Source organism: Aythya fuligula, chromosome 4 (genome assembly GCF_009819795.1).
Source record: "Aythya fuligula isolate bAytFul2 chromosome 4, bAytFul2.pri, whole genome shotgun sequence".
Taxonomy (NCBI): Eukaryota; Metazoa; Chordata; class Aves; order Anseriformes; family Anatidae; genus Aythya; species Aythya fuligula.
The window spans coordinates 43,477,766-43,505,232 of NC_045562.1; the positions used below are offsets into that span (position 1 = coordinate 43,477,766).

A 27,467-nucleotide genomic window follows, 5' to 3' on the forward strand; every position below is an offset into this window, starting at 1 on the left:
AACTCCCATTTCAGTATGATACACTTACAAGAGTAACAAGGGACTGAATTTTAAATCAGTTGATTAACACTTACTTGACTAAGTCTGAGATTGAAAGAATCAAAGCATAATATAAAGCTGGGAAAATACTTTGTCTTTGTACACCATCTTGGCAAGTTAACTACAAGATGCTCAACCCCACTCCCTGCTCCTTTGTTCAAAGTTAGATGAGGTAGACAATTTTCAAAAACCCCTTCTGGTCATGCTGTAAAAGAACAGACTTCTGCAAACTCATGTACTCCAAATTATTTGGATTCGTGAACTGATTTACCTGTTGGTCCAAAAGTTTCCGAAGACTTCTCTAAAATTCCGGTTGGATCAGAAATTAGTGAATAGAAGTTCAACAGTTTGTACATATTTTGCCAGCACTCTGCAGAAGGTTCACTCTGTTCTGACACAGTAATAGAGTCAGAGTCATCCATGTGAATAGTCACGTGGTCAACTACATCTTTTGAACCTTTCCTGGACACTTTAGAAGTTCTCCTTTCTGACCTGCCCAGGGAATTCTTGTTTCGAGATTCTTTTTTATTGTTCTCGTTGTTTGTTCGTTTGCTCTTGGTGTTGTTCACCCTGTTACCTCCATTAAGACTTCCTCGAGAGCTTCGGCTAAAATCAGAGGAGCGGAAGTCTCTGTGTTTGCGGGTTTTAAAAGTAGGTGTTGGAGAAGCTGATCCAGCTGTGTATCTGCTAAGCTTGATGTCCGTCTGCGTGGCTTTGATGTCATCAATCATCGTACTGAACTGATGAATGAGACGAACCAGTGCCATATCCACGTGCTGGCTTATGGACTGGCAAGAAATTGTAAAGTTACAGTGAAAAGTATTGTAATAGCGTTTATTCAAGTCGTGAAAAGAAAGGGCATTGGTGGAGTTATGAGGCGTGCACATGGATTTCTCCATTACAACAGCGCTAATACTGAAAGTTTCCAACATTAAAGCTGGTTTGAATTCAAGAGGAGGAAGGTTGACAGCTCCTTGCCTAGGAAAGAGAAGGTAAAAGTTACACTTTGTTTATCTTCATGACTAGCATGGAGTCAAATACTTTTTACATGATGGTACATCTGATTTACCCCATCCAAATTTTCACTTCCTTCAGAGTATCACATTCTTAACACAGTTTAAATATTGAAAATGAATTTTCGTACTTCCACACTGTGTGTTACTAACACAATAATCATTTAGTTCTAGGAAAACTTAGTTTGGCATGCAATTATTCTATCATAACATGAAGTTATGATAGAAGCTTATAACCCAATACACTCAAGGGGAAGAAAAAAAGAAAAAAGACTCAGCATTTACACTCAAAATAACAATCTCATTATAGGATTAATCACAAAATAGCACTTCATAGGCTTTCAAGTTTCTCCCACTGTTATTCCCACCTTTACCCCCTTCCCCACCCCAGTCTCCCATTTACAAAAGTAGGTGAGATTCAAAGACTTGAAATTTCCAAACCACTACACAGGAAGATAAAAAAGAAAATATTATAACAGGAAGAGAAAACAGGTAGGATCAGAAGAAAAAAAGAAACTGCTCCTTATTCTCTAGAAGTGCTTTAGAACTCCATTTGACTTCTACTTCACAATGAAGGCCCTTATTTATCTTCTTTAACCAATACATGTATTTTCAAATACATGACATACCTTCGAGCTCGCTTGCTTTTTCTTTCCTTTGCTGTATCTGAATCAACAATATCTGCTCTTAAGCAGTCCAAAGTTCCTGAGAAAGAAAGGTACTCTCCAAAGTACATTCTGTAGCAGAGTGGCATTGCATCCTGAGACTGAATTCCCGTGTAACTTAGAAGAGGTTTGAAGACAACCTACAAAACAAAATCCACCAATTTACTTCTCACTGTCTAGATTATTCCTATATTCCCATTTCCCTGCTCCATCATTTGTTGATCTATCATATTTACAGTAAATTAGCTATGTAATATGGCAAAAAGATATTACAGTGGTGTAAAACAGCAAACAAAGAAAAAAAAAAGTTTTATGCACTTTTTGAGCACAAAGATTGACTACACAGCAAGCTAACATTGAGCGCGTAGCTTTAGGAGTAAGCTTTCTGCAGTACAGTTGAATGTTCCCCCCACTAAAAAGTACGCTGTCAAACTACGCTGTTCTCAGAAATGCTCCAAACATTCTTTGAAGTTATTAAATCATGTTCCATTATTCACCATTAACAAAAGTTGCTACAGAAACCTCAGAGGTTTCTTGAGCCTTTCCATCTTTGCATAGGAATGCGTAAGATAAACACATACAAAACCAGGATAACACTCATCATTTTAGGATTTAATAAATATTAACTAGTTTTCTCTTACAGAACTCCAAAATACATCTGTAAACCACGCCTACCTGTGCATCTGCTAGCTGGACAGCAGGAAACCCCTGGTTACCCTCTTCTACACCTGCAATGTCATCCTGACTGGTGCTGTGCTGTGAGTGTGTGCCATCCAGGGTGTTCTGGTCACTAGATAAAACGGTGTTGAAGTCTGAAGCAGAGGGTATTGTAGGAAGATTTGGTGTAACACCTAAAAAATAAATACCCATGGAACACGAACACCACAGCAATTTTCAACACCACCAACTCTATAAAAACTCAAAGTTAATTAATGCAGACACACTTGCTATACACACAGGACATCAGACTCCTGATCTAGTCTATAACCTCTCAAAAATGGCATTCAGGGTATCAAGTCTGATATTGGTCAAAACTCATATTTGAAAAGCAGAGACTTTTCTTCCTTCCCACGGCCTCTTGCCTGTATTGCACTCTCCAGGGTACTTAATACATGCGTTTGAGCTACAACAGAAAACTAATTTGCCTGTACCATCAAAAAAAGCAACGATCAACCACAGTTACAGGTAATTACTTCTAGCTATCAATGTGCTATGTCTGTTTTTTATTAGTCCTAATGTAAGACACGCTAATTAGATCTTTATAGATTAGTGTTTAGAAAACTTGCTCTGCAATGCTGAATTATTTGTGCCTTGACTCTGGATTGGACTGGCCTGCATGAGACAGAGCTGCTCTGCCAGTGTATGTCCAGGCTGAATCTTCCGAACTCCAGTTTACAGCACTTACCAGAGAGCCACAGCTACGCGTGTTCACAGAAGAATAATTGGGATAGACCTAATTTCAGGAGTATAAGCTTGTGAACAAACTATGACAATCTCAGCATTAAAAAAATGTACCTTTATCTGAAAGCAAAATTGAACGCTATACTTCTACCCTGTGGTTCCTTTGCAGAAAAGCACATTACAGTTTTCAGAAGGGCCACACTGGCTGAGCAATAAGTAAAGCACAAAGGTGTTTTCTGGAATCAGACTATTTGTTCAATATTGAAAACAAACAAGAAGTGGTAGAAAGACTGTTAACCAAAGAAAAATTCAAATTTAGTGTTGCAGAGAATAAAAATTTACATGTTTGAAAATGATAAATGGCAGGCATATAATAATAATAAATAAGCTGCAACAAGTTGTTACGTGTCTTTCTTCAATACGCTTAAGTGCTTCAGTAGTGTATCTGTCCTTTTCTCCATTCCTTTAAACCTGATGACTATTTCCCATCATAGCTAAAAAATATGTTTATACTCTGCTTCAAAATTGAACTGAGAAAGATCAAGGATTCCAACATTCAAAATCTTCATTGCAAAAACATGCAAACTACAGATGAGAACTAACTAACAAAAACTAACAAAAAAGGAACCTTGCAACGAAGGATGATTGTACAGCTTACCTTTTCACAGCTACACATGGTCTTGGCAATAACATTTACAGTTCCAAATGTAAGGAAAAGATTTTTTTTTTTGAGTGAGGGTGAGAGAAATGAAAAAAAAAATTGTTTTAATGACTTTTTTCCATTTTTTGGTTTGCTGAGAAGTCCCACAGGTAGTATTTATGTCTGTTAAACTTAAGCCACTTGCTCTATTACTTTCAGAAAAAGAAGTAATAAACACAGGAACAGCCAACCCAGAGTCATATCTTAAATCCAGCTGTTAACAACTATACCTGTTGGAAGACTGTTGTGTCCAGATTTGGTGGCTGGACTTTCCTGTACCACGCTTCCTCTGTTGCCCACGGCATTTGACATCCAGTTATAGAAACTCACAGAAGATGGTTCGGACAGCAAAGGATGTTCAGATAACATATCTGTGGCCACCGCGTTTCCTACGCAAACAAATCAGAAGCTTTAGCATTTGTTGAATCAAAGTCAGCAAAAGCAGAAACACAGCACAATTTTACTGAGAATACACATCTAGTATTAAAATAGTAAGGCTAGCCCTCAAGTTTTATTCCAATGAATTATGGGTCAGGAAGAACTCTCACAAACTATATATGCTACCACAGAACTTCCACCATGACACTAATAGATGTTAAACTACAAATGTCATTGAATTTGTTCATTTCTGCCATAATTAAGCCGAAGAACTCATTAAGAAACCAAAATACCTTTCTTTCTCTGTATTTCATCCCCAGATACTAAAAAAGAGAAGTCTTAGACAAAATGCAAACTTACCCATTTGTCTTTATATAAATAGTAACAGTGCATGATGAACACTAACACAATGTAAAAATTTCAATACACGTATTTCAAATTTCTACAAAGCACATTTGTTTGAAGAACCATTATTAAATATTAAAAAATAAGCAAATTACTGTTATATACAAACTAACTTACTGGAACATTCATTTTGGTCCACTTTTTGACCTACTTACAAGGTCAAAAACCAACTAACAAATACAGATTGATCACTTAATTTGCATATTAATTCAGAACAACTCACTTATGTAATTATGTATCTACATATATGCCCTCAGAAACTAACAAATCTGTGTAAAAGGAAAACGTTTTAGTTTGTTAGCTGTCATATTTTTTCCTAATCTGATGTATTTGATGCTTGCTTATATGAAATCATATGGTGCAGTGATCTCTAGAAAATATAGTATCTTTTCTACTTAAATTCTTAAAGTCAGCCCTCTCTTCCCCTCCCTCCCGCAATTTCAGCTACATCATACCTGTTCTTGTCAAAGAACTACTTTTAACTGCAGTTGTACTTCTTTGAGGAGTTCCTTCCAAAAGATTATGCAAGCTAGGAAAGCTTCCAGTAAGATAGCTGAGCAGACTCTCTTTTCTTGGACTTTCCTTGACTGCCATGCCAGAACGGCCAACATGCACTGGTGAATCCGTAGCTGTGTCTCCACTAGTGTAACTTAAGGAATGATATGGATGTATACCCTTGTAGACAAAACAAAGAAACTAATGAAGTATTGTGTTAACTGTAAAAATGGAAGTGAAATTTGTTCTGAATATAAGATCGGAACACAGTAACTACAAAATCTAATTCCCAGAAAGTTTAGGCATGTAGCATTCCACTTGGGGCAGGTTATATGCCATACAGCTATTGTGTATAAAGGTACTAGCAAAATTATTTTAACACTTGAAAAGTAAAGTGCAAAAACAGTTAAAAAAGCTACAACATGTAACAAGTGAAATTGCAGATGTGTAGAATTCATCTAAGACAGATCTCCAGAAGAAACAATACCAACCACTGACTATAAACCTCATTTGGATTTAATTTTTGCCTGAGTCCCTTATATCCCTAGTATAATGTAAGTGCAACCTCCAGGAAAAGCAAAGAATGGAAGCTGGTGACTTCCAGCACCAAGAAGAAGGCTCATGCTACACCTAAAGGCATACAACTGCAAAAAGCATCTCTGCCCTCACAGCTGAAGAGGAGCCAGATGTGCAAAGCATCTGGGCTACTTAACCCTAAGCCATGCAAGACCATCGGAAGGAAGCAGTGAGCGGTATCAGTGGATGGCTCCCTGCTGCAGAGGACAGAGGCACACATCTGCTGAGCTGACTTATCATCTAGAGAGGTTTGCTGTTTGGGGGGTGCTCTGCAAAACAAAGGCTAAAGAGAAAATCCACAAACTTTCTGTTCAGAAACTAGAAATAAAAATAAAATCTTGCAGCTTTCTGAACATCTTGTGGAAAAAGAAAAAAAAAAAAAAAAAAAGACTGATTTTACTGCAAATTATTGAAATGTTTTGTTAATTACACTTTGTGTAATGAGAGTTTAAAATTCCACTTCTGCTCCCATAGATTAAAAGCCAGAAAACCACTAAAGTTAATACACATCCTTAAATTACGCACATTTATGTTGTTTTTAAGTGGACTCTGAAGGTAACTGGCAAGATAACCAATAAAGAACAGATGCAGAATATATATTAACTAATCAAACATTGCTTTTATGGGATAAGGAGCACACAAACATTGCTTTTATGGAATAAGGAGCACGCTCTTCATGTATTAGTTATGCTATAAGCTTACCTTTATTTTCAGAACAGAATCACTGTGAGTGTGAGTCTTGGATAACTTCCTCATGATCTCAGCACCAGTTACAGGCCCAGAAGAGCCACCAGCAGGCGGAGGACGATTAGCTGTTCCTTCCAAGAGCATTGTATGCTCACTGACAGTAGCTGGAACCAAGCAAACAACTTTTCCTCATTTGGATATATTATAAGGAACCAAGATTGTCTATTATTAGACACATTTATTTACAAGCAGTCACGAACTTCCAGGTTCTGACACATATAACTGTCAAGGGAATTCAAGGGAATTTAGACATATAAGAAAACCTCAAACACTGGCTTAGTGGATTTGCTTGATAATACAAGTACAAATCTTTTTGTCCTTCCAATGCCATACAACTGTTGCTTTGTGCTACAGATCCAAAATAAACTTGCTATAGTTGTGAGCTCACTTGCACACAAAACTCCTGCATATCTCTCTCTTTGCAACTAATCCCTTCCTAAGAGTCCTCAAACGAGGCAGCATCCACTACAGGATTGCTTTTTACCTATCCTCATGCTGAGCCCAGTCAAATCTCACACCTGCAAAAATAAACAGGTACACTTATTACTGCATACTACTGTTATTCTCTATCTTTTAATAGCCGGAGGAATAAAACTTTGTTTCAAGAAGACAAAGATGCATCTGTTACCTCAAATTTCAAAACAGGGGAGCCCGTACCTTTTTTGTTATTTTAGAAGAGCTGTCTGGAGAACACAGACAATTAAAATACCAAAATGTAATTTTCCATAAAGAAACAAATTTCACTTTTTTGCTACTTCTGGCATGTCTGATCATTTTTTGAATTGTGGCGTTTCTGTGCACCATCAATTACTTCTACAATTAAGTCTACACAAGAAGGCAAAATTGCCACTTAAAATGTGGCAAAAAAAAATCCTTCATGCAGCATAATTAAAATTTTCAAACAAGTACACCTTCACTATCGTTATCTTTAAGCTTATGACTGCTGCTGGGCTCTTAACCAAAAGCAGATTCTTCTCCTGATTTTAAATATTTTTTCATCAATGTTACGTAACTCATATTTGAGAAAAGAAAAACAAATACTGCATTTCTGAGAACAGTAACACTGCTCATAGATGCAAAAACCACTAAATAAGTAAGCCAATTCAAGACAGCTATAAAGAGCATTCCAGCAACATTTTGTACCCTAGGAATATTTGAGCCCTTCCTTTTTATGGTTCTTATTTAAGCCAGCTCTGTATCAAATAGAGAGCTTTATCCGTAGTTTTTGTTAAACTAGAAAGGTGTAAGTTGGCAACAAAAGTATACCACAGACAAAGTAGTAAAAATGGAAAAAAACTAGGATTTATGAGAATATGTCTTCACAAATGGAAGAAGGTAGATTTGAAGCTACTCCTGGAAGACTTCACAGAATTGTGTTACAATTCTAAATCAAGATCAGAAGCTGGAAAACAAAGTCCTAATCGCAAGCTAGCAAATAATAAGGTTGATGTATTTTCTGCTGTAAATGATAAGACGAGGCATGTGAAGCAAGAAATGAGGTCTTCTCTTGTTTTTCCTCAAATGAGTGACAATTAGAACATTACAATAATATTATTACCAGCAGCTTCAAAAAGAAGATGATTTTATTAAAGAAGCTTGACAATTCTAAAAAAAGAATATCATATATTCAGGCATTAGAACTAAGTAAGATGCAAATGCTCTGAGAGGAGATACTGATGCCTGTGAACTTTTAGAGGGCAAAAACACTGAAATACCTGCATCAAATTCAAACTCTGCTCCATCAGCACTTGTGTCACTCTGAAGACCCCCTCCGTTGTCTAATCCAAGCCCATCCTCATTCTCGTGGCAGGCATTTGTCTGCAGTTTCACTGGCTGAGCTGGTCTGTGTAAGCTGACTCCTTTAAAGGCTGGGGTCACCACAATGAACTTCATCCATTGCCTTGCCAGTGCAACTAGACCTTTCTTTAAGGTAACTAGGGCAGGAAGGCCATCACTCTTAAAAAATGAACAAAAATGCATTTTAACAAACTGTATATAAAAAATCAACATCATAAAAATATTTTTAAGTAGACAAAATACTCCCATTCCTAGATTATGATAGAACTGTGCTTGCACCACACAATACCTGAATAAGTAGTCACAGGGCTAACAGATAAGAACTATAGCTTCATTAAACACAGTAAATAAATTCATTTACAATAAAAATCCCGAGGATGTAGCCCAGTGGGCCAAGAATAAACAACAGGAAACAAGACTATCAAATATGAAACACGAAGTGCTGAAGTAATTATAAGGCTTTAAACTACAGACTAAAAATCAGAGCAGCCCTAGAGTGACTGTAGAAACAACTGAAATTAAAAACTGAGCGTTTTTTTTCCTTTGTTTGTAAGCAGTCATTTAAAAACATAGAACTGACGTAAAACCAGGGATTGTTTCAATTGCATCACTGAATAGTGCTTAAAAAAACACACACACCTTTATTTTTACCACAAATCAAACAGAGCTATTTCTGCCACAAATTGTGCTATTTATGATCATTGGGCTCTCAGTTAAACACAAGGAAAAACATATTGTTCATATCTGTCAGCCATGCAAATGGATTATGAAAATGATGCAAAATCAGGGACAAACACTCTTCCCTTATGCCCAACAAATGTGTCCAAATAATTATTTACTATTACAATCCAAGTATTGACACTCTAAAGCCACCAAAAAGATTAAATCCTTAAGTCTTACATTTTTTACAATTCTAGCTTTTTTAAACCGGCGAAGTGCCTGTATTATTCTAATATTTCTAAGACATGAAGTCTAGTTCTCAGAAAAAAATAATTGAAATATAATCTAATTCGGCCATGTACTTGCATCAATAATTGAGATTTCATTTTAAAACTACAAGTTTTTACTACTTCACTCTTATCTCTAAGAAAAAGTAAATTTGATAAAGAGACCATTAAATAAAAAGGCATGTATTTAAAATTGTTATGATTTCATATATATTTGCCAATAAAATAGCTAAATAAAAATTAAGCACGTACACAGGCCACAGGCCAAGAAAAATAGCAGACCTAAAAGAAAGTGACGTGTGAGAAGCCATGTCTACTTAGCAAATGAAGTATTTATGCACCAGTTTAGGTTTATTTCCTTGTTTTTCGGCTTTCCTTACACAGTTACCTAATTGAAAATACTAGAATTGGTTTAAACTAACATGCTGACTCATTTACATTTTTACAGGGTAACTTACCATGGTGGCATCCTCAATAATAGAGTAATTTGCTTGGTGAAGGTAGTGGTGCAATATATTACACAGTAAACAGGAAGGATTTTCTTGCAGGAAACGAGCCACTTTGGTGAGCCTGTTGTACTTGCTTCTCAGAGGAAAGTGCACGCTTTTATTCTAGATTAAAATGCAAATATTTTTCACACATGAACATACTTGCAAACAGAACATGCATATGAATGATAAATTCAGCTACAATAGCACAAACTTTTAACTCCATTTTGAACTTCTACAATGAAATTGCCACATGGATAACTACCATATTTTTTAAAGTGGTATCTGAAAATATCATATTTGAAGTTTGTTTATATGCAGTGATAAAGCTGGATTCAATCCCACACTTTTGCAAAGTTATTTCTGGACTAAAGAATATATTTGCTAAGCTAGCTGAGATTTCCAAACGAACTGTTAATTCCTAGTTAGATAAAAAAACACTTTTCTAATTTGGCTTATTGGTAGAAAGAAGAATTGAAAAAAAATAAAAGGAGGTAACAATAGGGGACTGCTGCAAAGGGCAATTAGTAGAGCATAAAACTAGCGTGACACTAAGCTCTCAGTCTTGCAATACACGATGGGATCTCACCAAGAGATATCACCACTCTTCAAAATCTTCCCACTAGATGGTGCTAATTAAACAAACAGCAGAAAACTGCCTACACACACAAAAAAGCTCCTTAGCAAATCACACTAAGACCCAATTTTTATAACAGCTCTACCAATAATACTTTTCAACAATGAAAAAAAGTCTATTTTGCCCTTCTCACTAGAATTGTTCACCCTCACTTTGCTTTCTCTAACAAGTGGATCTGATGAGCACAATAATTCAATGCACTGCAGGGGCACAGAAGTTCATGTTTTCTCCTCAATACCCTAAATATTCCATGATCAAAGCACACTTTCAAATTTCATAAGACATATCAGATATCAAAGCCATACTTCTTTCAACAGACAGAATCTCCAATTATTTTACATGGAGATGCACACCTGTAAGAAGCACAAGACTTCACCACCAGTAATAGCTGTTTTTTTTCCCCACTGAAATTTAGATTTTGTGCAAAAAGCACAGGCAGTAAATTCTTGTAACCAATTCTTGAAAAACCGTCTTAGGAGGCACTGTGAGTTTCAGTGAAAATATTCAGATCCCCAAATGAATATGTATTACATATTACACTGCTCTGTTCTGATTTGCCTCTTGATTTTAGGAAGGTCATTTACCTCTAATGCTTCTGTCATTATGCAACCCATAACAGCACAGATGCGCAATGTTCCTTCAGTTTCTAGCTTATTTAAAGATGACTTCACTTGATCAATGGGAACAAGCCAAGCACCAACTGCAGGAGTTGCAGTACTCAGGAGGTTCAGTTGCCTAATTGAGAAAAATAACAAGCATTAGGTACTCACATTCAGCAGCAGCAATTAGCAAGATTTTCTACTACTACTACTACGAACAACATTCAAATAGGTGGAATATGAGAACATTAACTGAATCCCACATTAATTGTTATACAAGGTATTGTGATGAGATTTTGCTGAAGGACTGAGGCAAGGATATTAGGCAAAAAAAATCACAAAAATATTTTCTAATTTATAGTTATATACTGACAGGAATATTTAGTTTGTTGAATTGTATGTTTACAATGTGCTTGTTCTATACACGTACAAAATTTCATTAAGTTGACTTTGACCTTTAGAGATACTTAGTATCCATTATAGAGTATATAACAGAAATTTTCAGGTGTTGACAGAGTATGAAAAAAATATCTCAGAAAGATTTATCTTGAACCTTAGAGTGCAAAGTCAATAAAATAAAGGTTTAAGCATTATGCTGAAGACCAAAGTAGTGAGTGGCTCTCTCCTAATCGAACAAATATTCTCAGTCACACTCCTTGCTCTCCTTCATGCATCTCATTCTCACCGGAAGTAATTCATTTTTTTTATTTCTATCATATCTAATTAAAAATTTTCTAGCAACACTTTCTTATACATGATGGCAGTTACAAACTGAAGCAAGAACTACTGTGATATATGTAAATTCCAAAACCAGCATTTCAGGACAAGCTTCAACAATTATTGAAGTTACATTCAGAATTTACCACATACAACTGTAATTTACCAAACCAGAATTGTTATTCTCTTTCTCTTAAATCAGATAGAGTCATACCTTGAAAATACATGGGCTGGAGAACGCACATTGGTAGGAGCTGCAAAACTAAACCAAATTTCTTTGATCGTCAGCTTCATGCTGCAGGAGTCAGGGGGAGGAGGCATCAAGGGTATGTCTTTTTTCAAATCATCAGATTCAACCCCTTCATCCTTAAAAAACAAAACACAAAGTCTTTTACAAAGTATTAGAAGGCACTAGCCTACTGTGCACTGTTGACAAAAAAATAGTTTCATATCCATTTAGGCAAAGAAAAATAACCTAATGCTGTTCATCAACTCTCCCAACACTAATAGACCTTAGAGAAAGCTTAAACTGTAATGCACAAGAAGGCAGTTTGAATCAGTTGGTACAGGAACAGATCTGTCAATTTTCAGTTTTATACTATAAATCGTAATCACTTTAAAGAAACACAACCTAAGACCAATCAATTCAGCCCAGTATACATACCTGCTCATCTGAAACTGAGTTTCCATTAATATCTGAAGAAGGACTTATTCTGTCACAAGGGAGGTTATCATCAGACACATCAGTATTATAACCACTACCAGTTGGAGAATCTGAAGAGTTATTTGATGCGAGCAGTCCACCTCTCTCTGTAGCACTTGATTTCCCCATGACTCCGAATGTATTATACAATACTGCACCAGATTGCCTTCCACCTAGAAAAGCACACACATTATGTTTGCCATGCACAAACTTCTATGTTACATCCCACAGAAAAAAAAAAAAATACACTTAAGAGGATAAACACATGATTTTGGTTAAACAACATGCATTCCCAATTTTACATACAACTTAAAAGCTAGTTGTATAGCTGTTCCAAGTGGATGAAGAGTAATCACAATGCATGGAGGCTGCTTTTAAACACTATTCCCTGACAAGAACAACTTGAATGACAGAAAATATATGTAAGCTCTTTTTCTTTATGAAGCCAGCTTTCCTCCTGAAAGCAGAATTCCAGTCCTACATTCATACACATAGTGTGGGTATGATTGCAAGGTCAGGATTTAAATAATCAGTGAAAGCACAAACTCTTACCTTCACTTTAGCTTCCAGAACTGTTGAAAATAATGTTCATGGAATTATTTCATATACTGTCATAAGCAGCAACAACTACAAATTCCTGTATTTTAGAATTTACTATGTGATATAATTTATGTACTATAGACATATTATTTATTATCATCCATACTCACATATTTGAAATCAAATAATGGCTAAAATAAGACCCAACAACAGAGCTGTTATCAGTATCATAATACTAAGTAATACAAAGCCTATATAGTCTTACCTTTTATAGTCAAATTTTCAATTCCACACTCGAACATTATCCAACCCCACTTCTCCTGACTAGGACCGATTCGAGTTACATCTGGTACAGCTTGCTGGTCTGTTTCATCCACAAAAGCAAACTCATCCAACTCTTCCAAAGTAAAAAGAACTTTTGATTTCCCAAAGGGAATAGCTGTTATTGCACAAGTTCCAATATCTGAAAATAAACATATTTAGCATTCTGTTACAAAAACTTCACATCTTCAAACAGCCCTCAAGTTTACAGTAACTTGCAAGTAAAGTATTTTGGAATACTCTTTAGTATTCCTCAAACAGGAAGAAAAAAAGAAAAAAAAATCAAAGTACAAGCAAGAAAAAAAATTGTTCATAAAGCCCAAAACCCTTCCTCCTAGAATGTTTATTTTATTTGGACAGGGTAATTTTTAAGTCTGGAAAAGCAAGAACGGAGCAACTCAAAATTCAATCTTTTAGATGTTACCAATCCTAACATATATGCCTTCTTCATCTTTTTACAGTCATGGTTCCAAAGATATGTGTACAAACAAGCTCTTTTATCTCAAGACTTTTATCTCAAAGTACCTATTAGCCCAAAGTTTTTATCAAAAATATTCCTAATAAATTCCTAAAGCTTAACAACAACAAATAACAGCAATACTGACAGTGCTCTTGGATAATATACTTGAATAGAAATGCATTTGGTATTAACTATAGCATAATTAGTGGGTATTTTAAAATAAATTTCTGAATTCAATTCAGAGACTGCTTCTCTGTTGGAAACATGCCTTTGTCTATACTGCAAGAATAGAAAGCAGTAAGTCTCACTGATTCCTAAGAAAACACTGCCTCAAGTAGTTTTTGATTCATTACAATCCTTGCTGTCTAAGATCCAGGAGGGGACTATGCCACCTTCATTTCTTTGATATTAGGATGAAGATTAAATATAAATCCTTTCTTCTAGTGACATTTCTGAAGGAACATTTTAAGAAAATTTATACCTGTTTCCTACTACCTCTCGCACAGAGTTAAATGTCAAATATCTGGGGAAAGTAACCACACTAAGTCAATTTATATTCTGTCCATACAATCCTCACTCTGTGCCCCCAGTTGGTTAACAGCAATCACTTTCAAAGCATAAGTGAAATGCTAAGTTCTCTAGAAAGACATTCCTCAACCCTTTTAAATAGAAGATGAGCTTTTTGGTTACAAGTCAAGCATTACCTGGCCTTCTCAGAAGTCTGTAGCATACCTCACACAAGACACTACAGCTGAGATTTCACCCAACTAAACAAAAATTGAGCTAGTCCCTTCTATCTTCTCCAATTTATTTTGTTTTCCTTTTGCTCACTCATCTTTACAAAGGCTATTTTGTTGCGTGGTTTTTATTCATACTAGTTTCACAGAACATTTCTTCATGGCCTAAAGACTCCTGCTCTTCATGGGACACAGTAAAACATGGCACTAGCTGATACAGATTGCACCAAAACTGAGTCAGATTTAACTTAGAAAGCAATCAAAATTTCAGCATGTAAAAGGTACTCAAGACTTCTTGCCAAACCACAACATAAGATCAGTCTCTACTTTTGCTTATCTTCATCTTTTCCGCCATCAGAAATTATAGCAACCAAAGTTAATTCATGAGCTCTTGAAAGAATTTCCTTAACAAAAACAAGAATGAACACAATCACGTAGATCTCATTTTCTGTTTTATAGGCACTACTGTTAAAAATCTACAGCTTCTCAAGCTGAAAGTGACAGTACATTCATGTTATACCTATATTGAAATTGTTAGAAAGTACTAAGAAAGCTAGTAAGTGTAATTCATTTGCTGCATTGGGTGAAAAAAATGGCAGCTGAGAAGGAAAGGAGATCAGCTGGAAAGAAGGGAGCCTAGACATGAAATTTTATCAGTCAATCTTTACCATGCAACCTGTTTGCCACAAAAAACGCTTAGAAATCAGTCTTGATGTTTTCCCTCTGTCTACGTTTAAAGTCATCATATTAGTAAAATAATAGAAAGCAAACGATTCAGAGTAACCATCCTAAACTTCTTTTTGGACTACTGCATGATCTCTAGTTTCAAATGTCTCTTTATCTGTGTTGATAAAAAATGAGCTTAAGGCAAACTATCACCTTCTATGAAAACTGACGTTTTCACAATAAAAAAAAAGCTTACCTGTCGTATCAAGGCCTCTAAGTTGCCCGTGAACACGATGGATGTTCAACTTAGCAGCAATTTCTTTTCCTTTTTCTGCTCCAGCATTGGATCTCAGTGAGCCAGAGGACTGGGGCTGCATTTTACTGGCTTGGATATAACGATCAAATGTGACAGAATTCCTCCCAGTTTCTGCATTGTTCGAAGACTCCTCCACTATACCCCTTTGAACCCATGGGAGAAAAAACGATTAAGCAAATCTCTGATAGACGTGCTATTCTTATTTACGTAAAAAAAAAAAAAAAAATTGAGTGACTTTAAGTGACATAAGCACAGCAGTATTAAAAATTCTTTGTAAAGTCAGAAGATAATTATACTTTGGTAGAAAATTACTGAAAATTTCTATTTTATCCTGCATAATGTAAGTTAAATCTTAGGTTCCAAAATGATTCCAGAAGGGTTACTCTGCTTCTCAAAGAAACTGCAGTTTTAATTAGATATTAGCTGTTAATTTATAGCACACTGACAAGACATTTTATTGTTTAATTCGTTCATGACAACTTTTTAAAATACTTCCTTTCAGAACTGCAGACTATAATAAAAAAAAAAAAATTGTGAACACTAAGTCTTTTGGCTAACATAACAACAAAAAAAAAAACACCAACAGTGACATATTTTATTCTTACCTATTCATACGAACTTGTGTAGCAATTCTATCAAAGCACAAAGCTACTAATGAAACATGAGTCACAGTTTTACCAGAAGAAACCCCTGGAGATTCATCAACAGATGCTTGTAGTAAACACAGGTTCACCTGTATGTAAAATTTCCCCAAAGAATAAAGAAATTTAGAAAAACGTTACATTAATCATACATCACAAACTTCTGATATAGTTTTGTCTTAAACTTATGAGTAAAATCAAACTTTTAAAGACAAAACATCCACACCAAGATGTAAAAACATTACTTACAGACATTGCAGTCAGTTATCTCTATAGCAATTATTATTTAACTTGCATACCTTTACCTACCCTAAGATCGAACATCTCCTAAACAGTCTACCCTACTCATCACATTAGTTATCTATCACAAATACATAACTTCACTTAAGCTTCCCAGTACACACAATAAGGGTAATTTATGAGTTACATGTCTACCAATAAGCTAAACAAAAATCCTTACCTTTGGTACACTAACGTTGGCCTGAAGGCCTTTAATTGTCACATTATCTTGCTTAAGGGATAGATTTGTCTGTGCTGGTCCCTGGTTTGTTGTTCCTGTAGTAGTGGCATCTATTTTTGTTCCTCTAATGTCCTGCTTGGAAGATAACTTGGAGGGGAAAAAGGTGGTAACACTTAATAATCTATTCTCATTGAAACCTGGAACTGCTAAGCTGAAGTGTTTAGCAGCTCTGAACTGTTCAGCAGCACTGAACTACAAACAGATTGTGACTGCATTTAAAGCACAATGCCATCATTTCTAGAACAAGGACTGTAGCACGTACAGGTATGTTATGTTTAGATACCAAAGGGTAGCAATGCCATTCTAAAATAAACTTTCTAATGACCAGATTTCAGCTAAAAGCTTGAGTTCTGCATGTATCAGCTATGCAGAAAAAGTTGTTATGAAGTAAATAAGTAGTGTCAATTATACTGTGCAGTCTAAGAAACGCCAAATAAAAAATATATACATTTAGTCAACTTGGACAGAAAGAACTTTTAACTCAGTACAACTACCATAAAATTCTTTTCAAGCTAGATTAATATAGCATTTAGCTACTGCACCTCAAAAAATTGAATTCAATTAAATCTTTTTCTACGTAAAATAAAGAAATGACTATTCTTTCAAAATTTTGGATAATTTTCTTGTTCTCTTCCTTACATTTTCTGAGAAGCTTGTTTTGCTGTTCTGTACAGCATCTTGAAGAACTTTGCAGTGCAGATCATCAACAATAGCTGCTGGGTGTCGAGAGCTCGCACAATGCACCATTGCTTCTATATACCTGTGAGAGGGAACAAGCCCACAACAGGACACTTAAACTTCCAGTTTCATGTAACAAACCATCTGTAGTATTTAATTAACACTGCAAAGAGAAAAATTAAGCACACAGAGAGAGAGAGAAAGTGTACTTCCAAGGTCACAATAACGTCCTTCTAGCTTCTTTACAGGACAAGCAGAATAATATTCAATGGCTGCAAGGCACTGCCATCCCATCAGTCATGTATTATTCAATCCTTTTATCTAAACCTCTGCTCAACCTAACAGCTTTGAGACAATTTTTAGTACAACCAATTAACACCAAAGTAGTAAAAATAAAATTAATTACCTGTCCAATGCTTCTGCTACAAGAGGAGTCAGAACTACATCTACCGTTCCTTTTACTTCTACTATTGCTGTTGTCCTTGTCTGGAAGACTGGGTGATCCAGTGTCCATTCTTCTGTTATTGTTTCATCATCTGTGTTTTCTGCAGACTTCTTATCCAAAGGAGTGTAAGGTGTACTAAACAAGTCAAATACATATTAATAATCCTGATTTGTGAAAGAAATACAACAGTGTACATCACTAAATGCTTGCATCTTGTATATTTGTTTGACACTTTAATAGGACTCCAACAATAACAAAACATCAGTCTTGGATGGTAGACCCAAGACTAAATCAAAATTCATCCAATTCAAGGGAAGAGCCTACAGGCATTAAAAGAGTTAACTCCTTAATATTGAGCCTATGCATAGTGATGTGAGGTTATAGCCACATATTAGAAAATGTTCCTTGTCACAAACAACATATAAACAGGTCTTCAGCTTGTGAAAATTCTCCGGAGGCACTCTAGGTATCATTTAATACTCAGTAAAAGGCATACAATGGCAGGTTTATTTTTCTGCATAGCTCAGAAAGCACACAAACAATTTCAGGGCAAGGCCCTTACTGAGATTCAAGTTCAGCTTTAGGCAATGCAATGGACACTTGCCATAAGCACTTCCCAAAATCATTCAAGTAAACTGCCATTGAACTTTCTTTTGACCCAAACCAAACATTTTGTAATAAAATACCCTGCTTTGAAATAGATCTGTACTAAAACTAATGCTAAAAATCAAATTTGACCGGGCTAGCAAGAGCCAAATTACTTTACTAGAGTAACAGGGAAAAAAAATGTTTTAACAATGTTACACAATTTTCAACTTACTTAGATGTTGATCCTGTAAGCTGCATGCCTCTATCCAGTAATGAATTAGCTGTGAGACCCTGCTTAACAATCTAAGAGAAAAGTACAAAGAAATATATTACATTCCTTCTATTTATCAAAAAATACCCAAGGAATATTCAAATGAAGATTCTCCTTATTTTTTTTTTTCTTAAAAGAATCCTTCACATGCACATACTCCAATATAGTGTAAAAAAATAAAACTTTGATTTAACTTTATCAATGGCTTGACATTAGATTATGAAGTTTTTGCATAGAGGTATAGTTTAGTCTTTGCATAGAGTATAGTATTGCTTAGAAGGAACTTCAAATAATAATCTATGAAAGCACTGCATAAACATATAAAGCTTTTGCTACAAAGTGATAACAAGATGAAATTTCAGAGCTTAAACACCTTTTATCTATCAAGTCATTTCCATCATGTTTCATATGTTATGTCAGTTCTTTTGTTAAATACGTATGCTCCTATCACACTGGAAAAAAAATGCAAATGTACAAAAATAGTTTTATCAAATTATTCATTTCAAATTTACTGTAAAGTAACTCATTTACCATTCAGCAAAAATACCATCAGTATTAAATGTACTGATGCTAAAATTTCTTCATAGCACATATTTTAAACAAAACTCATGCAAATATCCTTCAGCTGTATATCATTCAACAAGTAGCATTTCTAATACAATAACAATAATTCAGAACACGCATCCTATTCACCTAATCTAACAATCTTTTTCTTTTCCAGTCTTCCAGCCACACAGCTGAAGACTTGAAGTCGGAATTCCAAAGTATTTCTTGACTACAAGCCAAAAAGTTTCAAGTGTATCGTCACTTTATACAATGTGTGTATTAGACCATTTGAACTTGTCTTGAATTTTTACTCGTTTCTCTAGTCTTCATTCCTCTATCTTTCATACCTTAAAAGTTGGGATAGAAAGCTGCTCAAACGATGATGAACTTTCTTCACTGGTTGGCGTGTCAAGGTCTAAGGGACGATGTAATGAGGATTTTGAAGTTCTTTTGTTAGTTGGATGCTTTACTGACCAGTTGATCACCTGGAACTGTGTAAGATAGTTTTGGTAACATGCCATTACAGGCTGCTGGGAAGTTATCTGCTCACTTTCTACAGTCTTCTCAGATTCCATGACATACATATTCTCAACATGCTCATCTTCTCCGCCTAGAGCTGAAACAAATGAAGCCTGTGAAGGATGAGTCTTAATTGGTAACGTTTTAATGTCTTGACTCATTTCTCCATGGACAGTACTTGTTAAGGGCCCTTCCACGCTGTGATAAATAGACCCTCTACTGTATTCAATTTTCTGAGCTTGCTTTTTTCTCTTCTTCCTCCCTGGGTAAGTTCCTGGTCCTTCATCGCTACTTATTGGCTCAAACTCTTCTGCTGCAGAAAAATAGGCTTCACTGTCAGCCATTGACATACTAGAATCCATTGAGCGGTACTGGTGAAATGAATTTGAATCTGCAGACGGTGTGTATGGAAAAGAACCAAAGCTCCTCCTCTGCTTTGGGGAGTCCAAGACATTCTCATCACTGCGAGACACATCACTGCTGAACTGCACACCAACTGCAACTGGCTGCTTGTCTCCATAGAAGGCTGCTGTGAGGCTCTTGGTGCTGCCGAGCCGGGTGGAGCACACGGACGCCTGCCGCTTCAGCGGAGACCTCATGGGAGACTGACCAACAGGCCTTTCCTGGCTGCTAGGGGATGCAGGGCTACCCTCTGCACCCTCACCTGCAACACTGGAAAAAAAATAAAAATACAATGGGCATTTAATTGGCTTGTTTTACTCCCAGTGCTTCTCTTTACATTATAAGAGCTGTCAAATGCTGCAGTGATTCTATGAATTTCTGTCAGTATAGCAATTATTTTCATAACACTGATGGCATATTAAATTCTGCCACTTGCTAGTCTGCTTGTCTACATAAGAGGAGATAGAAACGAATGGTAATGGCAAGTGTTGTTGTCATACATGCTGGGTTTTCTACCAAGATCAGGTAATCGATCCCAATTAGTTACCCAAATTTGCCTTCAAACCAGGAAATGGATGTTGGCAGTGCCATTGAAATTAACTAATACTCAGTAAGTTGCTAAATACAAGCTGTGTCCTGTATTAATATGCTCAATAGTCCCATTATACTCCCACCAGGACGGAGAGTACTAACCTTCCACGGCCATCTTCTCTCTTTGCACCAGACAAGAACTCCTTCTGTCCCAAGTGATCCTCGGTAGTAGACGACGGGCTGTCTTTCTCACCTGCCAGCAAGGGGAGGGCAGCGCTGGAACTGCTCGTTTCCTCTGAAGATGATGAGGAGCTATGGGAGCGTAATGGCACTTGTAGGCTTAGATGTTGTGCTTTTCTTTCTATTTCTATACCCATAGATCTACAATCCCAGTCTTTTCGTTTTACACCGTTTGCTTTACCTAGGATCATGAAACAGGAAAGAAAAGTTGAACATCTGATAACACATCTACGATGGCTTCTTTTCCACTCATTCAAATAATAATCCTTATTAAATAAAAGCCCTGGTTTTGAAAATGTAGACTAGCATGTTTAATAAAGATTAATAAAATCATAGCAGCAAAACATCAAATTCTCTTAACAGACTGCTTTCTAGACAAATAAAACAAATGCAAGTCAAAAAGCTTCTTTTAACTCAGAAAGGATCTGCATGTTAATACAAAAGCATATGAAAGTTCGCTCACTATTATCAAGGTATTGTCTGCACTCGGAAGGGCCCATACCACTACAGGACCTCTTGCACAAGAACGCAACAAACACTACTCACTAACCAGAACCAGACAGACCACAAAAAACAATGTGTTGTTAGCGAATTATACTTTGGGGCAAATAAGAATTAAGTTAGAGAACAACGCATTCTCACCATCCAAAATTTTAGGAATCTCCTTAGTAATAATCCATTCTCCTGGCTGCAGTAATGACTGCCCATAAAACATATCAGATTCTGCACTCGTACTTGAGAAAGCAGAGCTGCTTGAAGGTGTCAGTTCCTCCAGTTTGAAGAAGTCTAGTCCTGTTAACGTGCCACCAAAGAAGCGACAACCACCAAGACAGCCACACTTGTTCTTGCTTCTCTTATTCTTCAAATTATCATCAGGCCACAAAAACCACAATCTACACAAAGGCAGAAAAAAAAGAAAAAGCAACAATGAGACCACATCAGATTTAGTACATTTAAATTCAGTGAAAACCAGATTAAAAGATATTGCCCCTATATTTGTAAGCTCCTGTTTAATTTAGCAGGAAACAAGTAAGCACAATTTCTATCTGAAACACAGGTGTCACACAAAATGAATTATTAGCTCCAAAAAGGAATATATCAAAAACATATGCAGTGCTGAGGCAACTGTGCTCAGGCACAGATCATATCCACCTGCCACAACGTACATTAATAGTAACAGCTCGTTCTTTCAGCACAGAAGTAAGCACTGCAAAAACATTTCACTCTGGTGTATGTTGCTCATGCCAGAGGCGACTGCTCTTAGGGGAAACACAGAGTCACAGTTAGACATCTTATTCACAGCTGCTCAGTCTGTTCAGAAATCTGTAAGACCTATTTTCAGTCTAGCTTGAGAAAAAAAGGACAAACTGAATTCCCTCCCTCTCCATGACCATAATTTTGGGAGATGAGGGAAAACAGACTGAAAAGTATTTCCAAAAATAATAGCTTTGTATAGTCCAAGCACATTCAAGCCACCAACTAGATAGCTAAGCAGTCAACATACTTAAAAAAAAATAAAATTAACTTACACTGAAAAACATTCAAATCCATCTCATTCAAATCAATCTCTTACCTCTTTGTTCGGTTATCATGTGTCTCCAAGAAATGTCTCTGTACTTCATGTTTGGAAGGATGATCTGCAGCTAAAGCAATGTCAGCAGTGATGAGCCCCAAGTTGACAGATCCAGCTTCCAACCAATATGCCCTCCTTAATATTGGCTGAAGACCAGTTCTGCAGTTGTTCACCTGCTCAACGTATTGTCTCAATTGCAAGTCTTGAATAGCAGCACTTACACCTTCTCCAACAGACTGGTTGTGGAGGTTGCAGTTTGCAATACGGATAGTACCCATCTGAAAACATGAGTAAAAACATGAATTCTGAATACTTAGAAGTGAAGCAAAGATAAAGTAGCCTTAATCCAGTTATCACATCACCTATTACAACACACAAAGGTTTCAGTAAAGTACTCTCTCCAAAGATGACATGAGAACAGCTTTTTACATACAAGCACAGGCATACACACATAAGAAAGCAAGCTTAGAAATTAGCTTCAGACAATTGCAAAATAACAAAAATGAAGTCTGTACTTGGGAGTCTCCTGTTGTAAAGGGATCCAAAGACAATTCCAAACTGCAGACATGTTATAACAAACCATGAAAACATTTAATCATTATTAAATTCTTTGGTGTAATCATAAAAAAAAAAAATGTATCTTCTATTTTTGAATTCACAGATCCATGATTTATTACTACAATTTAGACTAAAATACAGATAATATACTTCAAATACACAGCTGTATTAACTGATGGAATACAGACATTCAACTCCACAATTAATGTATGCCTCAGTGAGAGAACCATGTTAAATGGTGCAAAATTCAAGATACAAGAAATTCCAAATCCTGAACCTCAACTCTGATCCTTTGTGTTATAATACCTTTGTTTCTGTGATCATATTCTACTTCTTTTATTGGTATAGCTCCAGTAATTTTGTGCAACCAAACAGGAGGCTACCCTGTCTCCTGTATCTGGAGAAGTTCTTGCTTTGCTCTCACACTAAGCTGTGAAAACAAGTCACTCCACAAGCAGCACACCTGCCCAGGCAGAGTCAATCCTCCCTGACATTACGGTACATAAAGGATGATGTAGCCCTGCCACACATGCTTAATTATAAAACTTCAAATAATATGAAGTTTCCTTCTATTTTTCTTGAAGGTGGATGGAGCTCCCTGAACAGCTTCAGTCATCTCCAAAAAGTCACCATGAAGTACCTGAATTTTTCCAATTTAATTTTCCAACTTTTGCAGCTGTCCTTACTTGCCCTGTGAAATGAACTCACCCATGGAAGAGCTATTCATAGGGCTAATATTAAATTATTACTTCTCTCCTTTGTTACAAACTATAAAAGAAGCACCGGAAATCCTTTTTTAAATATGAATGAAACTCATCAGGGATATAATTTTCTATAGTGGTTCGGGTTATTAAGCAGCCTTTGAAAATCCAGCCATTCATATTTATGCCTGCAAACACAGTTGATATTTGTGCTGATGCTTTATAATATTAGAATCAAAAGATTTTGAAGACTGAAGTGCTTTTTTTCTTTTTTAACTGCCACAAGGTAGCAAGCCACTCAAATGACAAGATATCACATCACTCAAAACGTATAAAATAATTGCTGCTCTCCTTCAGTTAAATTCTTGCTCATACTGTGAAGCTGTCCCCAGAGTGTCACATATTAAGCCTACCTTTTAAAACTGAATTTATTAATGGACAGCCCGACTATTAGTCATTAGCAGTACAATGCTTTTCTTCTTTTCTTGTGTTACTGTACTTTACTGTCTCTTCGCTTTTACTTAGCTACAATTTTCTCTTATATAAGATGAGAGAGAATATCGGCTCTTCTCTCCACATCCTTTTTTGAACAGAGACACCATGCAGTATTCCAGATTCAGTCAGGCAGCAGCACTAATACTTCTCCCATCTCTACCAATGATACATCTTAATTGAAGCAGCTGTCTCACACAAGTTATCACATGAGATGTCACACAGTGACTTGTATACATTCCTTCTCAAACATTTCCAGTTGCTCAGTTACTAACTTACAGTAAAAGTTTTTACTAACCGTCAGATACAGACACTAGCGTTTATATTGCCCAGTATTATTTTAATTTATTACACCAGTCTTACAGCTCACATTCTTATTTTGGCAGACATCTACCCCCCCTAACAATTTTCCAATATCATTAATGAAAGTATTAAATATGACCCAAATTGACCTACTCCTGGCCCAGTCCAACCATTTTAACACCAACCTTCTATCACTTAGTTTCGAATATTCTGCTTAGTCCACTGCATGTAAGCAAGCAATGAAATCAGTCAGTTATTTTATGAAAAAATACAAAGAATTCTACTGACCAAAATATTTTAATTGCTGTAAAGATAAATATTTTTTACCTTTATATTGGTGGCACAGCCATGTTCTACCACATACAGATCTGCTCCATCCATGGCTAAGCGTGTCATAGTGTACTTTAAGTCATCAGATGTTGGGCATGGCCCAGGGACACAGTTCATCTGAAAACCAGAGATTTAAACATATGTAAGGAGTTTAAACTGAATTTTATTTCTTATCCTTTTATTTATGTTCTGTTTAACAGAGACCTAAAGCTAGAGCAAAATATAGTTACTTGTTCCGCAATTTCAGCATGAATATGAGATGGGATGATTCTTCTGTCCAGCAACATAAGCGGACCCACCTGGCTCTCCTGGCTTCCACCAGCAAAAAGAAAATTGAGCCCCCTAATAGAGAACATCACAAAAACTGGAACCTATACATTAAAACAAGAAGGAGGTCAAGAGATGAAATTCAGGAATCATACTTTATATATCACAAGCCTCCTTAGGTCTTCAAGTGACTGCCCATACAGATTCCAAGAGGCAAGTACCAAAAGCAGAACCCATGATGACAGACAAATGGTTATCTGTTTGCTTGGGGCATAGCAGTAGGAGTCCCGTGTTCAAAAAAAGGTCTGTGGAAGCCATAAGCTGTTGACTTAAGTCCCCCATCAAAGCACAGTTTCAATAGAGGGTAAGGAGGTGAAAGCATTCAAGGAATGCAAAGGGAAGTGTGATCCTTGTTTCTTAAGAGAAACTGAACTACGACATGTGCCTCTTAACTGTCAACGTAGAGGAAAGAACTATGCATGACTCCTGCGGGCAATGTTTCTCAAAATAATTCATACAGTACTAAAACATGGTGTAAATCCACAGGAAAATACAGATAGAATCACTTTTCTTCCTAAAACACCTCAAATATCAAATAGGATATCCAATCTGACTACATATTCCATGCGTCTTGATAACTAAGACTGGATTTGTAAACTGTACGAATATAGTGAGCATTTAGGATGGATGAAAGGTTACCTTAGAGTCACAAAAACGACGATCAATTCCATGCTGACATATTATAACAGACTTTGGTCTTTCCAGTTCAAACTCACGGCACACAACATGAAACACGAAGGTCTGCCCCCATTCCAACAGACAGGCAAGCTGTAAGGAAGATGTTGTCTGATAGTAAGTATGCAAAATGAACTTACAGGATTCAACAGATTACTGAAAGAACATCACCAAAGGTCAGAAGGTGAGCAAGAGTAAAACCAAATAGAAGTCCCCACCGTAATATTCTGGCTTCATTACCTTGCTTACACATAGCCTATGGCTAACCCTAAATCCTGTCTTAATATAAGAAAATAGCTTTATTCTTACAGTCAAGCAGTCTCCTCATCGTAAAGACACAGCTCACCTTATTTCACCTCATAAAATGCCTCTAAATACCCTAACACCATTCATAATTTAAATGTCAGACTTCCTTGCATATAAGTAACAAGGTTACATTTAGAAAGCATAGGAGGAAACTGGCCAAACAGAACACTGCTGAATCTCTCTGGATCTGGTAATTAGCCAATTGCTGATTTAAATCTTTTATATAGTTAGCTTATTCATAAAGGAAATGAATCATAACTGTCTGTCTCTATTATGAGAGGGAAATGGGTTTTCTTTGGCTAACCAAAGGAAAGGGCACTTTAAATCAGGAGTAATTTAACTGGAATTTAATATAGCTATGACTGTCCTGCGCAAGATCTCTCTTTCTCCATTTAGTTGTATACCTTCACAAATTCTTGCAATACATCACACCGGGGAAGGAAAAAGACAATGACCTTGAAAGAGCAAGTTCAAGTTCTGCTTTGCAGCAGTGCTAACAAGAAAGTAAAATAAAATTCCTGTATTAAATATAAAATTGAGAATGGCTTTCTACGGGAAGAAAACCCTCAATTTCCGTCAAATATTTAGAAGAATCATCAAAATCTTATAACACTTTGATTGACTAGGTTTAATCTTGAAGCTTATAAGCACTGGAGTAAAAGCAATAGTTTGTGTAAATCAGTAGTAGCATTTCTGGGGAAATACCTCTACAGAAGTCTGTACAAGCAGCATGAAAATGTATCTGGAGTCTCTTCTTTAAATTTACAGAAACTGCTTGTAAGCCTGATTTGGATTTTATTTGCTGCAGAAGTCTTCTACTGAAAGAGTTGTTTAAAGCCAGAAAATTATGCCATTTTTTTTTCAAGGAATAAAAGGATGCAGAAGTCTCTTAATAATCAAACTGTAACCAGGAAATAGAATTTATGTATTTTTCTCACATTTCAGAACACAGTGATAAAGCAACCTTTTCTAAAGATCTCACAGCCCACATCAGAAATAAATCAAAGTGATTTGTCTAATGTGTGCTTGGAGCCATTATATATTGAAAAATGAAAGTAACAAAAATGGCAAAAACTAAAAGTAGTTAATATGAAGACTGACCTAAGAAACTTGTACACTGAAAGCAAACTATGTTCCAGTGAGACCAAGCATCAAAATTTATGAAGCTACCAGCTACTCTTCTGCCGAAGTTTGCCCATTCTATCTTCCAACAGGTCATCTCATTTTTCTCCTTCTTTAAAATTTGGCTTTGTCAGTAACTTTCTATAGAATGCCAAAACTTCATCTGCAAGATAAATCCTTGCCAGCTGCTCCATTTGATATCCTTCTTACTGGTAGCATCCCTGCAAACAAATGCCTACATATCTGCATGAACCTTACATGTGAGGGATAACAAATGGCTTTTCAGACTGCAATCACAACTGGGTACTTCATTTGCCCTTCCCAGAGTGTTAACCAGCAGGGTAACAAACCT

At 36.2% G+C, this 27,467-nt stretch overlaps 1 protein-coding gene across 1 annotated transcript in view; it reads right to left on the minus strand.

The window, feature by feature from the left end:
• Positions 1-27,467, minus strand: part of KIAA1109 (KIAA1109 ortholog) — a 113,479-nt gene that overhangs the window by 44,893 nt on the left and 41,119 nt on the right. The window contains 24 exon segments of the mRNA XM_032186753.1: positions 311-1,017; positions 1,682-1,857; positions 2,393-2,568; positions 4,049-4,207; positions 5,057-5,276; positions 6,375-6,523; positions 8,135-8,375; positions 9,622-9,774; positions 10,873-11,023; positions 11,819-11,970; positions 12,269-12,480; positions 13,113-13,310; positions 15,288-15,490; positions 15,953-16,080; positions 16,449-16,595; positions 17,148-17,268; positions 17,593-17,766; positions 18,452-18,522; positions 19,384-20,227; positions 20,651-20,909; positions 21,371-21,621; positions 22,302-22,579; positions 24,683-24,802; positions 25,652-25,780. Of these exon segments, the coding sequence (XP_032042644.1) occupies positions 311-1,017; positions 1,682-1,857; positions 2,393-2,568; positions 4,049-4,207; positions 5,057-5,276; positions 6,375-6,523; positions 8,135-8,375; positions 9,622-9,774; positions 10,873-11,023; positions 11,819-11,970; positions 12,269-12,480; positions 13,113-13,310; positions 15,288-15,490; positions 15,953-16,080; positions 16,449-16,595; positions 17,148-17,268; positions 17,593-17,766; positions 18,452-18,522; positions 19,384-20,227; positions 20,651-20,909; positions 21,371-21,621; positions 22,302-22,579; positions 24,683-24,802; positions 25,652-25,780 (5,419 nt within the window).